The sequence below is a fragment of the Mus caroli genome, unplaced genomic scaffold (genome assembly GCF_978045245.1).
Source record: "Mus caroli unplaced genomic scaffold, Mus_caroli_1 scaffold_17, whole genome shotgun sequence".
NCBI lineage: Eukaryota > Metazoa > Chordata > Mammalia > Rodentia > Muridae > Mus > Mus caroli.
In genome coordinates, this window is record NW_028227272.1 from 14,568,492 (window position 1) to 14,581,687 (window position 13,196).

At 43.6% G+C, this 13,196-nt stretch overlaps 1 protein-coding gene across 8 annotated transcripts in view; it reads right to left on the reverse strand.

Annotated features, from left to right (window-relative positions):
• The window catches only part of Med15 (mediator complex subunit 15), a 75,476-nt gene extending 74,692 nt beyond the window's left edge, over nucleotides 1-784 (reverse strand). For 7 of the 8 annotated variants that reach the window (XM_021184365.3, XM_029470334.2, XM_021184364.3 and 4 more), the window contains exon 1: nucleotides 614-784. In XM_021184365.3, coding sequence (XP_021040024.1) covers nucleotides 614-681 — 68 coding nt within the window. In that variant the 5' untranslated portion in view covers nucleotides 682-784. The remainder of the gene's footprint in view (nucleotides 1-613) is intronic. The other variant, XM_029470332.2, reaches the window with a different exon arrangement.
• Nucleotides 785-13,196: the final 12,412 nt, after the last annotated feature.

The following is a 13,196-nucleotide window of genomic DNA, read 5'->3' on the forward strand; positions in this document are numbered from 1 at the left end:
TCAGTAAAACGGCTAAGTGCAACAAGCACTCAGCAGTGCTCCGTGGGCAGAGGGCATCCCTGCCCTTCACTCCCGAAGTTCCCACAACTATTTCCTGCTACCCTTTGGCCAAGTTGACACACCTTATGGAAGAAACCGGAGCACTCGTCTATTCCACTGCCTACAACCCAAACACATATCAATCTTCCAATTTTATCTTCCTTCCAGCCTCCTCCAACTCATTGATGTGGTTTTCGTTTTATTTCATTTTTTTTTTTTTATATAAAAGAAGCCACGCGGCACCCGGGTAAAAATCTCTGGCTGCCTCATTCTCTTTCTATATTCGGTGCGAATCGAAGCAAAGGAAAATCTGCACACAAATGACGAGGCGGCTCAGGACGATGACTCACTAGCCAGGGCACTAGCTGGGTTTGCAGAGTTCCACCCCAGAAAAACTAGCCAGCAGTCCCTGTCTGCCGAGAAAGGCCAGGGAGACTACGGGAGGACCCTTGTACGTCCCCGGCACCCAGCGGACACCGCAGCGTCTGACCAGGGTCAAGAGCAGGTCTAGCCCGGCCTCACCCTCCCGGTCCGGAAGGTCCGACCACCGGTCCTTGCCCCAGGCCACACTCACATTTGGCTGACCAGCTTCTGCCGAAAGGCGGCGCTACGCCAGTCGGTCTCCTGCCCCGAAACGTCCATGCCCGGAGTCCCTACTCTTGTAGCCCGAGTCCCTACCGGCCACCCCCGGCGCCGCCGCCTCTACCACAGCGACAGGCCCGAACCCGGAAGCCGAGCGATCCCGCTACTGGGCCACGCCGGAAGTACAGGGAGAATTGTGGGAAATGAAGTCTTGCTTTTGTATACGCATGCGCGCCACAGAGAGGGTGGGGAGAGAGGGAGAGAGGAGGAGAGGGGAGAAGGAGGAGAGGGGGAGAGGGGGAGATACAGAGGCGGAAACACAGAAGGACAGAGACAGAGAGAGGCAGAGACAGAGAGAAAGACAGATACAGAGAGAAAGAGAGAAAGACAGAGAGACACAGAGACAGATACAGAGACATAGAGAGACACACACATACGGACACATAGACACACACACACCACACACACACACACATACAGAGTCTATGCATATTTTGTTGCCAGTGTTGGGATAATTGCTAATGTATAACATATCTTTTGGTATTTTAAATAAATTTGGTATTTAAATATTGAGATTTTAATATCTAACATATGTTAAGTGTACATAAGTATATGTACATTCTACAGTCATCAAAATAAAGCTAGTATTTCACTAACAAGCAATGTTAGGTTTAGGATCTCTGCTCATTGAATCATTAAGCTCCATATTTAAAAGGAAAGCAGCCGGGCGTGGTGGCGCACGCCTTTAATCCCAGCACTCGGGAGGCAGAGGCAGGCGGATTTCTGAGTTCGAGGCCAGCCTGGTCTACAACGTGAGTTCCAGGACAGCCAGGGCTATACAGAGAAACCCTGTCTCGAAAAAACCAAAAAAAAAAAAAAAAAAGGAAAGCAAAAGCATATTTCTGTTAATGTTTTCTCTGTGGTTCATATCCCTTGCTTCTTAGTGGTGCATCCCTTAATATGGGGCATTTTGGTCTAAGTGGATAATTGTTGCTGTGCTTATATGTCTCAAGTTCACCTTTCAATGTTTATATGATTTAAGTTTAGAGTAGAGATTACAAGGTAACTAAACAATTTTGTAAGTCTTCATTTTTTCCCAACAATATGTAAGGCCTCATTTAAGAACTTTGTTTGTTCCAGCACTTGGGAGGCAGAGGCAGGCAGATCTCTGTTGAATTCAAGACAGCCTGGTTTACACACTGAGTTCCAGGACAGCCAGAGCCTATGTAGAGACACATTGTCTCAAAAAAACAACACCCAAAATGAACCCCAAAATAAATAAATAAATAGACAAATAAAGAAATAAATAAAATACATATGTTTATTATTATAGAGGAAAGTTAAGAGCACTGACTGCTCTTCCAGAGGTCCTGTGTTCAATTCCCAGCAACCACATGGTGGCTCACATCCAATGTACTGTTTTGGTGTGTCTTGCGCGTGTCCAACTCGACCAGCAAGAACGATGCTGCAACAGGATCCTTCTGCACGCGTTTATTGGGAGAGCTTGATTGCAGAGGCGAAAAGACCCTCAGCCCAGCCCTGGTGCTGCTTTATATAGGCCTAGGAGAGGCGTGTCTCACACCCGAATTGTGTTGTGTTTGGTTGATGCTTACAACCTCATTTGCATTCCTACATCTGATTGGTTACTTTCTCTCTTATCTGATTGGTTACTTTCTCTCTTATCTGATTGGTTACTTTCTCTCTCTTCTGATTGGTCAATTTCTCTCTCTTCTGATTGGTCAATTTTGGTCAATTCTCAAAACCTCATCTTGGCAAAAAACTTTTCTGCCTATGTATGTGTGGTGGCCAGCAGAAGCCTGTGCCACTCTGCAACGGCACATGTGGCTTCCCACAGGTGTGCCAGAATATCTGAAGACAGCTACAGTATATACATGAAATAAATAAATAAATCTAAAAAAAAAAAAAAACCCTGAGTGTGGGGGCTGGAGAGATGGCTCAGCCATTAAGAGCACTGATCTATTGCTCTCTTCTGGTGGGTCTGAAGACAGCTACAATGTACTCATATACATAAAATAAGCAAGTCTTTAAAAAACTGAGTATGACAAACCTTAAAAAGAAAATTCAAAACCGCCAAGCATGGTGGTGCGTGGTGATGCATGGCGGTGCAGGCATGGTGGTTAAGGCATGGTGGTGTATGGTGCTGAAGACATGGTGGTGCATGGTAGTGCATGGTGATGCAGGCATGGTGGTGCGTGGTGATGCATGGTGGTGCAGGCATGTTGGTTCAGGCAAGGTGGTGTATGGTGCTGAAGACATGGTGGTGCATGGTAGTGCATGGTGCTGAAGACGTGGTGATGCATGGTAGTGCATGGTGGTGGAGGCATGGTGGTGCATGGTGGTGCAGGCATGTTGGTTCAGGCAAGGTGGTGTATGGTGCTGAAGACATGGTGGTGCATGGTGGTACAGGCATGGTAGTGTAGACATGGTAGTGCATGGTGATGCAGGCATGGTAGTAGTGCATGGTGGTGCATGGTGGTACTTGGTGGTGCAGGCACGGTGATGGTGATACAGGCATAGTGATGCAGGCATGGTGGTACACCACTTTAATCCCAGTCCTTGGGAGGCAAAATTTGGCAGTACAGCTGGACAAAGCTAATTCAGGTTCTTTATCTAAATCTTTTTTTTTTAAAAAAAAGAATGGGAAAGCCAGGCATGGTGGTACATGCCTTTCTTCCTTCCTTCCTTTCTTCCTGCCTTCCTTCCTTTCCTTTAAAGATTTGTTTGTTTGTTTGTTTATATGATACTAAATAAATAAACCACATGAAGGCTCACATCTGTACAGATGGATGTGAGCCTTCATGTGGTTGCTGGGAATTGAATTTAGGACCTCTGTTTGCTCCGGTGGGCCCTGCTCACTCCGGCCCAAAGATTTTTTTTTTTTTTTTTTTTTTTTTTTTTGGTTTTTCAAGACAGGGTTTCTCTGTGTAGCCCTGGCTGTCCTGGAACTCACTCTGTAGACCAGGCTGGCCTCGAACTCAGAAATCCGCCTGCCTCTGCCTCCTGAGTGCTGGGATTAAAGGCGTGCGCCACCAACGCCCGGCTGATTTATTTATTATTATAAATAAGTACACAGTAGCTGTCTTCAGACATACCAGAAGAGGGCATCTCAGATCTCATTATGGATGGTTGTAAGACACCATGCAGTTGCTGAGATTTGAACTCAGGACCTTTGGGAAAAAAAGTCAGTGCTCTTAATTGCTGTGCCATCTCTCCAGCCCCCCTTATCCAAATCTTAGATTCCCCAAGCCATGTAGTCAGAGACCTTCACACAGCGTGGAAGCTTCACACAGAGAGTGGAAGATGTCTTGCACCCACAAAGATTTCAATAGTGCATTATAAACGTAAAAGGCAGCTGCCAGTCCATGACAAAATCAACCCAACCACGTCAACATGGGTAAGCTCATGACGAGAAAAAGAAGGGGGTAACAGCTCCACGATAATCAAGCCTTCTTCCTCGTGGTGACCTGGCACAGCGTGGTGAGCATGCGTAAGACTATCTCCAAGGCATATGAGAAGAATGAAGACGACTTCTTGTTCATGGTGCATGCCTCCCAGGCGACGTTCAGACCCACATTAGCCGTATAAGACAAGAAAAATGCCTAATGTTTGTTAAGCCCCTACCAAAGGGATGGGGAAAGGACCATTCCCAGTAGAGTCCAGTCTGCTTGCCACTCGTAGCTACACACAGGCACCCACCTAGGGTATTGGGAATTCCTTGTCAGGCAGAACTAAGGTCCAGGCAAACACATTTAGCTTGGTAACTCACCTAAACTGGGCTATATAGTTTTCAAACTTTAGAAGGTTAAAAATAAAATACTTTACACTCTAAGTTGCCAATAAAACAAAAAACAAACAAACAAAGAATAAGTTCACAAACCAACCTTGGTGGTGCACACCTTTAATCTCAGCATTTGGGAGGCAGAGAAAATCTGGTCTCTCTGAGTTTGAGACCAGCCTGGTCTACAAAGTGAGTTCCAGGGCAGCCAGGACTGTGACACAGAGAAGTCCCATCTCAAAAAAACAAAACAAACAAAATAATAATAATAATTAATAATAATAATAATAATAATAATAAATGTTCAAAAGGTACAGTGGTTTCAAAGGCAGCACTTTGCCTACTCTGGTCATCTAGTCACAGATAGTGCAGCTTCTTTTGTTCCAATCATAATGGCCAAAATGTACTCATTTCACACAGTACCCAATAAAATACATACACATATGTATGTGATTGCAGAATGAATATAAGTTCAGCTACAGGCTGGCGAGATGGCTCAGCGGGTAAGAGCACTGACTGCTCTTCTGAAGGTCCTGAGTTCAAATCCCAGCAACCACATGGTGGCTCACAACCATCCGTAATGAGATCTGGCGCCCTCTTCTGGTGCATCTGAAGACAGTTACAGTGTACTTACATATAATAAATAAATAAATCTTTTAAAAAAAAATAAGTTTAGCTACAACAGAGTTCAGGATGTTTCAGGCATGGGCTAAAGAAATGTGAGAGGGAGTCCTACTGCTCAGATACCAGACTCTGAGCAGCCTCTTCAAAGAATGGAAGAAGCCAGGTCTAAGGAGTGTCAGGGTTGAGGAGCGAAGATTTCATGGGCTACACATACAGCAGGGGATGGAGAGCTGGAAGAGAGGTCTAGACGATCAAGCAGGTGGTATGAGGAGCAACACCAACAGAAGGGGACAGACTGAATCGAAGCTCCAGGAACAAGCAGGAGTGCCCTGCCCTGGTGCACACATGGGTTACCAGTGGGACGAATCCTTGTGTAGCACTGGGGTGCTGTCATGGTGCTACAAGTCCACCCCTTTATAGAGTTCAAGTGTGCCCTTTTGTTGGTTTGCATAACATGACTTTAATATTCCCACGTGCCCCTGCAGTCTCCTTTCACCTGGATGCATTTATAGAATGGACTCTTCTGTTCCCAGCAGTGAGGAACTTATCGGTGTGCACTTCACAGTAGATGGTGCTGTTTACTTATCCACCTGAGGGCACAATCATCCTCCACCCTCTAAATGGACTAAAAACCCTCTTGAGTGCAAGAGTCAGGAGAAAAAGAGGCACTCAGAAGAAAGTAAGCCACTCTCCAGTGCACGGGTGGGCACTCCTCAAAGAGAAAATCTCAGAAAGTAAGACATAGCCAAGTGTGATATAGGCTCTTCAAGAAAGAGTCAGAATGAATTGCCTTAGCAGTGAGCACTGTGAGGGTGAATTTTGACTGTCATCTTGACAGGATCAAGAATTACCCAGGAGAGGCACTTCCAGGCACAGCTCTTAGGAAGTCATGTTGATTAGGCTAGCTTCTGGCATGCCTCTGAGGGACTATCAAGCCAGTTGAGTTGAGGTGGGAAGGCCCACCTTAACTGTGGGTAGCACAATTCTGTGAGCTATAATCTTGGGCTTAGTGCATTTATTGCTTTCTGTTTCCTGACTGCAGATGAAGTGGGAGGAGCTACCTCACAGTCCTTGACCATAGCTCCCTCACATGGCCAACTATAACATCTGAGAGCCAACACAAACTCCTCCCTCGGATTGCTTTTGTCAGGGTATTTTCATCAAAGTAAGTGGGAAACTAAGACAAATCTAAGAACAATTTTAGCATTTTAATGTCTCTGAAGTTACATCTTAAAAGACTGCAAGGAAAACGGTATTATTCCTTTTCTTTCTCTCTCTTTTTTTAAGATTTATTATTTATATGAGTAAACTGTAGCTGTCTTCAGACAGACCAGAAGAGGGCTTTGGATCACATTACAGATGGTTTTGAGCTGCAATGTGGTTGCTGCGAAGTGAACTCAGGATATCTGGAAGAGCAGTCAGTGCTTTTAACGGCTGAGCCATCTCTCCAGCCCCTTCTTTTCTCTTTCTTTTGTTAGGTGGGATTTATAGGGTGGCTCAGGGGCTGAGGTGTATGAAGTTATTCTCTGCTAGAGTAAAGCAGGCAGTTGTGTCTGCCAAGAAGTTCAGCACATGTCCTTTCCCTATAAATGGAGTCTCTGGTGAGAGTCCTATACAACTGCAGGTTCACAACAGGAGAGAGCAGGGCCCCAAGTCCTTGCTAAGTGTGCTGGAACTAATTGTTTTTCAACTGGCAAAGGCTTCAAACAGACTCCATCTTCCTATCCTGCCTCAGTTAAATATGCTGTTTAATTGTTACTGTTGAATCTTCTGAACATACTTGGAGAATTCTGTCTACCTCGATCATTGATTTAGACCAAGAATAAGGAGAGAATCAGAAACTCACACCCAAACATAAAATCTGTTTTGTAAATTAATGAAATAAGATTCATCAGTTCAAGGAAATGTTGATGTGAAGATATGAAGAACTGATGTAAACCAGTAGCTATTCCTGTGTTCAAAGCAACAGGGCCTTTTGTAGACTTTTTTTTTTTTTTTTTTTTTTACTTTTTAAAATTAAAAGTCGATTTATTTTTTGTTTTTTGTTTCTTCTTCTTTTTCTTTTTTTCTTTTTGGTTTTTCGAGACAGGGTTTCTCTGTGTAGCCCTAGCTGTCCTGGAACTCACTCTGTAGACCAGGTTGGCCTCGAACTCAGAAATCTGCCTGCCTCTACCTCCCAAGTGCTGGGATTAAAGGCATGTGCCACCACTGCCCAGTGAAAATTGATTTTTAAGTTCAATATATTCTAATCTGGTTCTCCTCCCCCACCTCCTCCCAGATCAACTCCACCCAATGTATCTTCTCTCTCTCTCTCTTTCTCTCTCTCTCTCTCCCCCCCCTCTCTCTCTCCCTCTTTTTCTCTCTCTCCTTCTCTTTCTCTTTTTGTTTCCTTTGAAAACAAAGAGACAATCAAACAAAAACAAAACAAAACAAAACAAACAACCAAACAAAAAAACAGATAAAATTAGCCAAAGAAAAAGCTCAAGAAAGAAAGAAGGTAAAGGTAAAAGCATACTGTGTGAGCAAAAGCCCTGTAGAGTTAAAGAAAATTTACAAGACAAAGAATCTCATTTTGTGGTGGAAGTCTCCTGCTGGGCATAGGTCCTGCCCTTAAGTATGGTTTGTATGCCCAGCAAAACTGTTGAAAAAGACATTTTTCCTTTGGCAGCAGTTGTAAGCTAGAGATAGCTGCTTGGTTAGGGATGGGGCATAAGTCTACATCCCCTCATCCAAGGAGCCCCCATCTGGGTTAGACCTGTGCATGCCATGTGCAGTACCTTCTTTTTTTTTTTTTTTTTTTTTTTTTTTTTTTTTGAGACAGGGTTTCTCTGTGTAGCCCTGGCTGTCCTGGAACTCACTTTGTAGACCAGGCTGGCCTCGAACTCAGTAATCTGCCTGCCTCTGCCTCCCGAGTGCTGGGATTAAAGGCGTGCGCCACCACGCCGGGCTGTGCAGTACCTTCTTAAGAACAATGTTCTGGCCCCAACAGTGGTGGCGCAAGCCTTTAATCCCAGCACTTGGGAGGCAGAGGCAGGCAGATTACTGAGTTCGAGGCCAGCCTGGTCTACAAAGTGAGTTCCAGGACATTCAGGGCTACACAGAGAAACCCTGTCTCAAAAAAACAAAACAAAACAAGTCAATGTTCGGGGAAACAAAAACATAATAAACAAACAAAAACAGTACTCTGCTCTTAGTAATATTTACAAAAGGAAATTGACTTAAAAGACAAGAGTTTATGTTTTGTTTTGAAAGCAGAGTATGTGTTTAGTTTCTTTTTTTTTCTTTCTTTGTGTGTGTGTGTGTTAAGTTTCTATTGTCTACCAGTTGACTACTTAGGAAATTGTCTTAACAAAGACAAAGTTGATTTTTTTTTTTAAAGATTTATTTATTTATATGTAAGTACACTGTAGCTGTCTTCAGACACTCCAGAAGAGGGAGTCAGATCTCATTAGGGATGGTTGTGAGCCACCATGTGGTTGCTGAGATTTGAACTCCGGACCTTTGGAAGAACAGTCGGGTGCTCTTACCCATTGAGCCATCTCACCAGCCCACAAAGTTGATTTATATATCTGTTCTGGACCTGTAGGGATCACACAGCAGTTAAGAGCACTGGATACACTTCCAGTGGACCCAGGTTTGATTCCCGACACCAACAAGGCAGCTCACAACCATCTGTGACTCCAATCCTAGCCCCTATGTGGAATCGATGCCTGATGCCCAAGAAAGTCAAAAGAGGGTGTGGGACCCCTGAATATAGGGTAATGTGTGTGAACCACCTTGTGGGTGCTTTGAACTGAACCCTGGACCTCTACAAGAGTGACTAACATGTGTGCTTAACTTTTTGAGCCATCTCTTTAGTTTCCTGGTATTTTTTTAATGGTGTTTGTTTGTTTGTATGAATATTTAGTTATCCCGAGCTTTTGTCCCCGCCGGCAAGAACACACTCAGGACAACCGGAATCTTCTGCGGCAAAGCTTTATTGCTTACTTCTCAGGAAGATGCCAACCCCAGAAAATGGAGTCCCTTATATAGCACTCAGCCATGACGTTTCAGCACCTGATGTGGCGTGACAGCTCTTGATTTGTTGCTCGCCCATCACACCACTATTACACCCCGAGAATGGGCAGTGACTAGGAGTGAGTTCACTCTCGCACTTGCGCACAAGGCTTGTTTACTAGTTAGTCACAGCGGAGGCCAGCGCCATCTTATAATGGTGATTGCTCGTGGCACGCGCACGGCTCTCCACAGCGATTGCTCGCTGCACAGCTTTCCACATTTAGTCTGTGTATATCTACTTACACCTGCAGATGATAGAAAAGTGTTAGGTCTTCTAGAACTAGAGTTACACGTGATTGTTTGCCAACATGTGGGTGCTGGGAATCAAACCAGGGTCCTCTGGAAGAACATAAGTAATTTTTTTTTTAATGTATACGTGCTCTGTCTGCATGTACACCTACAAACCAGAAGAGGGCATCAGATGCCTTTATAGATGGTTGTGAGCCATGACATGGTTCCTGGGACTTAAACTCAGGACTTCTGAAAGAGCAGCCAATGCTCTTAACTGCTGAACCATCTATCTCCCCAACTCCCAGTCTACTATTTTTAATCCATGATATGTAGAGGAAAAACCTGCCACTTGGAAAATCTTGCTATCTGAAACTCTTGCCTATAGCTACTTGCCCTGACAGAATAAGTATTACAATATTTCGTATGAGATGCACTTATACACTAGAAAAAGGAGCCTGCTGAGCCGGGTGTACTGATGTATATCTGTAATTTCAGTATTCAGGATGGAGACAGGATCTACCATAATTTCAAGACCACCCTCAGCTATGTAGCAAGGTAGTGGCCAGTTTGTGCTACATGGAACTTAGTCTTAAAAAAACAAAGAAGCCAATAATGATGGCTCAGGGCTTTGGCTTTGGACTCAGCACTCAGGACACAGAGGCAGGCAGATCTCTATAATCTCTAAGTCACTTGGTCTACTTAGCAAATTCCAGAATAGCCAAGGCTAAGTGGTAAAACTTGATATCAAAATATTTAAAAATAAAGAAAAATGGAGAATTTATTTGCATTACTACCACTGTTCCCTAAATTTGTTAAATAAATATATAATTATTCTTTGAGGAGCTGGAGAAATGGCTGAGGAGAGGATACAGGTTAGGTTCCCAGCTCTCACATGTGGCAGCTCCCAGGTCAGTAACCCCAGTCCCAGAGAATCTGACACCTTCTTTTGACCTCCATGGACATCAGGCTAGCACAGACATACATGCAGGCATACACACATACACAAAAATAAAATATTTTTTTTCATTTTTTTATTAGGTATTTTCCTCATTTACATTTCCAATGCTATCCCAAAAGTCCCCCATACCGACCCCCCCCCACTCCCCTACCCACCCACTCCCCCTTTTTGGCCCTGGCGTTCCCCTGTACTGGGGCATATAAAGTTTGCAAGTCCAATGGGCCTCTCTTTCCAGTGATGGCCTACACAAAAATAAAATATATTTGACATTTTTTTATTTTATAAAATATTCTGAGAATTTCATATAAGTATACAGTTAAATATGATGACATCCACCCCTCAGTTCATCCCTTCAACTCTCCCAAGATCACTTGAATTTCCCCCACCCAGTATTATTTCCACTCCTTTAAAAAAAAAAAAAAGCAACCTACTAAGTCCAATTAGTGTCAATCATATGAGCATAGGTGTGGTGCCATCCAGGGCAGCAAGGGCAGCCTTCTAACCTGTGTTTTCCACCCATTCAGAAATAACAACTCTGAGACTTCTGCATATGAACAATTGCTTAGACCAGTAGCATTAGCTCTGTTCTTCAACCAGCTCATATCTTAATTATTCATTTATTATATTCTGTCTCATGCCATATGGCTGGTTACTTGGTCTTCAGTTTCATATAAAACTGTCTTTTTGTGTGTCTGGGGCAAATCTCCTGCACCTATTTTCCCAGAATTCCTCTCTCTATCAGATGTCTTACCTTCTAGTCTTGCCTCAACTCATTATTAGCCAATCAGCCTCTTATTGACAGGATGCAGGCATACACACAATAAAGTTTCATAAAGCGCACAATAACATTATGCCTACACAATCTACCTGTGGGGTCACCCCCAGAGAAGAATGGTCCCTCCAGTAACAGTGAGCTCCTAACAACTCTCATGGTTATCATTGGCTGGCTTGATTTGTGCAGATTGTGTGCAAGTGGCCAAGATACTCTAAGATCATGGGCACACTGGGCATGGCATGTCCGGAAGACAGCATTTCCACCACTCCTTTCCACCTTCCCATTCTAACATTCTTTCTGTGTTCTCTACCTCAGTGGCTCCTGAGGCCAGCATCGATCTCAGTGTAGTGAACTGCTGTCTAAGTTTAAATCTTTTTTCTTAAATATAATATTTATTTAATGTATATGAGAACACTATCACTGTCTTCAGACACACCACAAAAGGGCACCAGATCTCATTACAGATGGTCCTGAGCCACCATGTGGTTGCTGGGAATTGCACTCAGGACCTCTGGAAGAGCAGGCAGTGCTCTTAACCACTGAGCCATCTCTCTAGGCCTCTAAGGTTAAATCTTAACTGTCAATTTGACAGACTTTAGAAAAACCCAGGAGACACCCCCCTGGAATTGTCTTTGAGAGAGTCTATAGAGAAGTGTAATGGAGGTGAGAAGAACCAGGAAGAATGTAGGTGGCACCATCCCCTCCCCTGGGATGGAGTCCTGGACTGAATAAAGGAAAGTATAGCTGAGTACCAGCACTCACCTCCCTCTGCCTTCTAGCTACAGGTGCGATTGTAAGAAGTCTCCTTGTGTTCCAGTCACCAAGCCTTCCTCCCACGGTGGACTATATCCTTAAACTGTGGACCAAAATAAAACCTCCCCTCTATCAAGAGTCAGGAATCACTGAGGACGAGGAGACAGAAAGAATGTAGGAACGGGAGGGTGGCTGAGCATTGGTTGCACACACTTTTAATCACAGCACGTGGGAGGCAGAGGCGGGCAGATTTTGAGTTCCAAGCCAGCCTGGTCTACAGAGTGAGTTCCAGGACAACCAGGGCTACACAGAGAAACCCAGTCTCAAAAAAAAAAAAAAATATATATATATATATTATTTTTCTCTCTCTCTCTCTCTCTCTATATATATATATATATATACTGAATAAAGTATATACTTTATACTTTATTTATACTATATTTATACTATATTTATTTTATATATATATATATATACTGAATAAATATATACTTTATTCAGTATATATATATATATATATATATATAGAGAGAGAGAGAGAGAGAGAGAGTGGGGATAGGGCTGGTAGGGCGGTGAAATTTGATTTTGTTGGGTATCTTGTCATACCGGAAAAATAAAAGTAGCTGGTATGTGGTAGAGCCTAAGAACAGAAATTCCTGGAAAGAAGCAGTGCCTGCTTTGTACACTGCACAAAGGCTGCCTGACTCATTAGAACTTCTGGGAGTATAGAGAGTTGCAAAGCTGCAGATGGGAGCCAGATTCTCTTGGGCTAGCTTGGCTCCTTAAGTAGTTACTCATTACTCACATCTGTATGTGACTCCGTCTCCTGTGGCTATTAGGTAAATCCTTTGGAATGTGCGGGCAACAGACTGCTAACTCCCACCAACCCTAGAACTTGAAGTGCTGTCATCAGATAATAAGTGACTGATAGCAGGAGCTTACATCTTCTCGGAATCTGCCTACCTAATGTACCCACTGGCAGGCTCTAAAAGTGTTTTTATTTCTGATTTTCTTGTTCAATTACTATAAAACAATTCATGAAAATTTTACTTCACTGGAATGCGGGAATTGCAGGAACCCTAAGTCTGAGCGCCAGGACCATGGTTTATATATGGCTCCAGAATAACTCGTCTCTTACTGTCCTTGAAATGAGAATTGTGTTCTTGTTTGTTTGTTTGTTTGTTTAAAGATATATTTATTTTAGGTATATGGGTGTTTTTTTTTTCTGTCCTATGTATGTGTGCCACATTTGTGCCTGGTATCTGAGGAGGTCAGAAAAGGGATTTGATCCCCTGGAATTGGAATTACAGATGCTTATGCGTCACTATGTGGGTGCTGGGAACTGAACCTGGATGCTCAGCAAGAGCAACAGTGACTGAGCC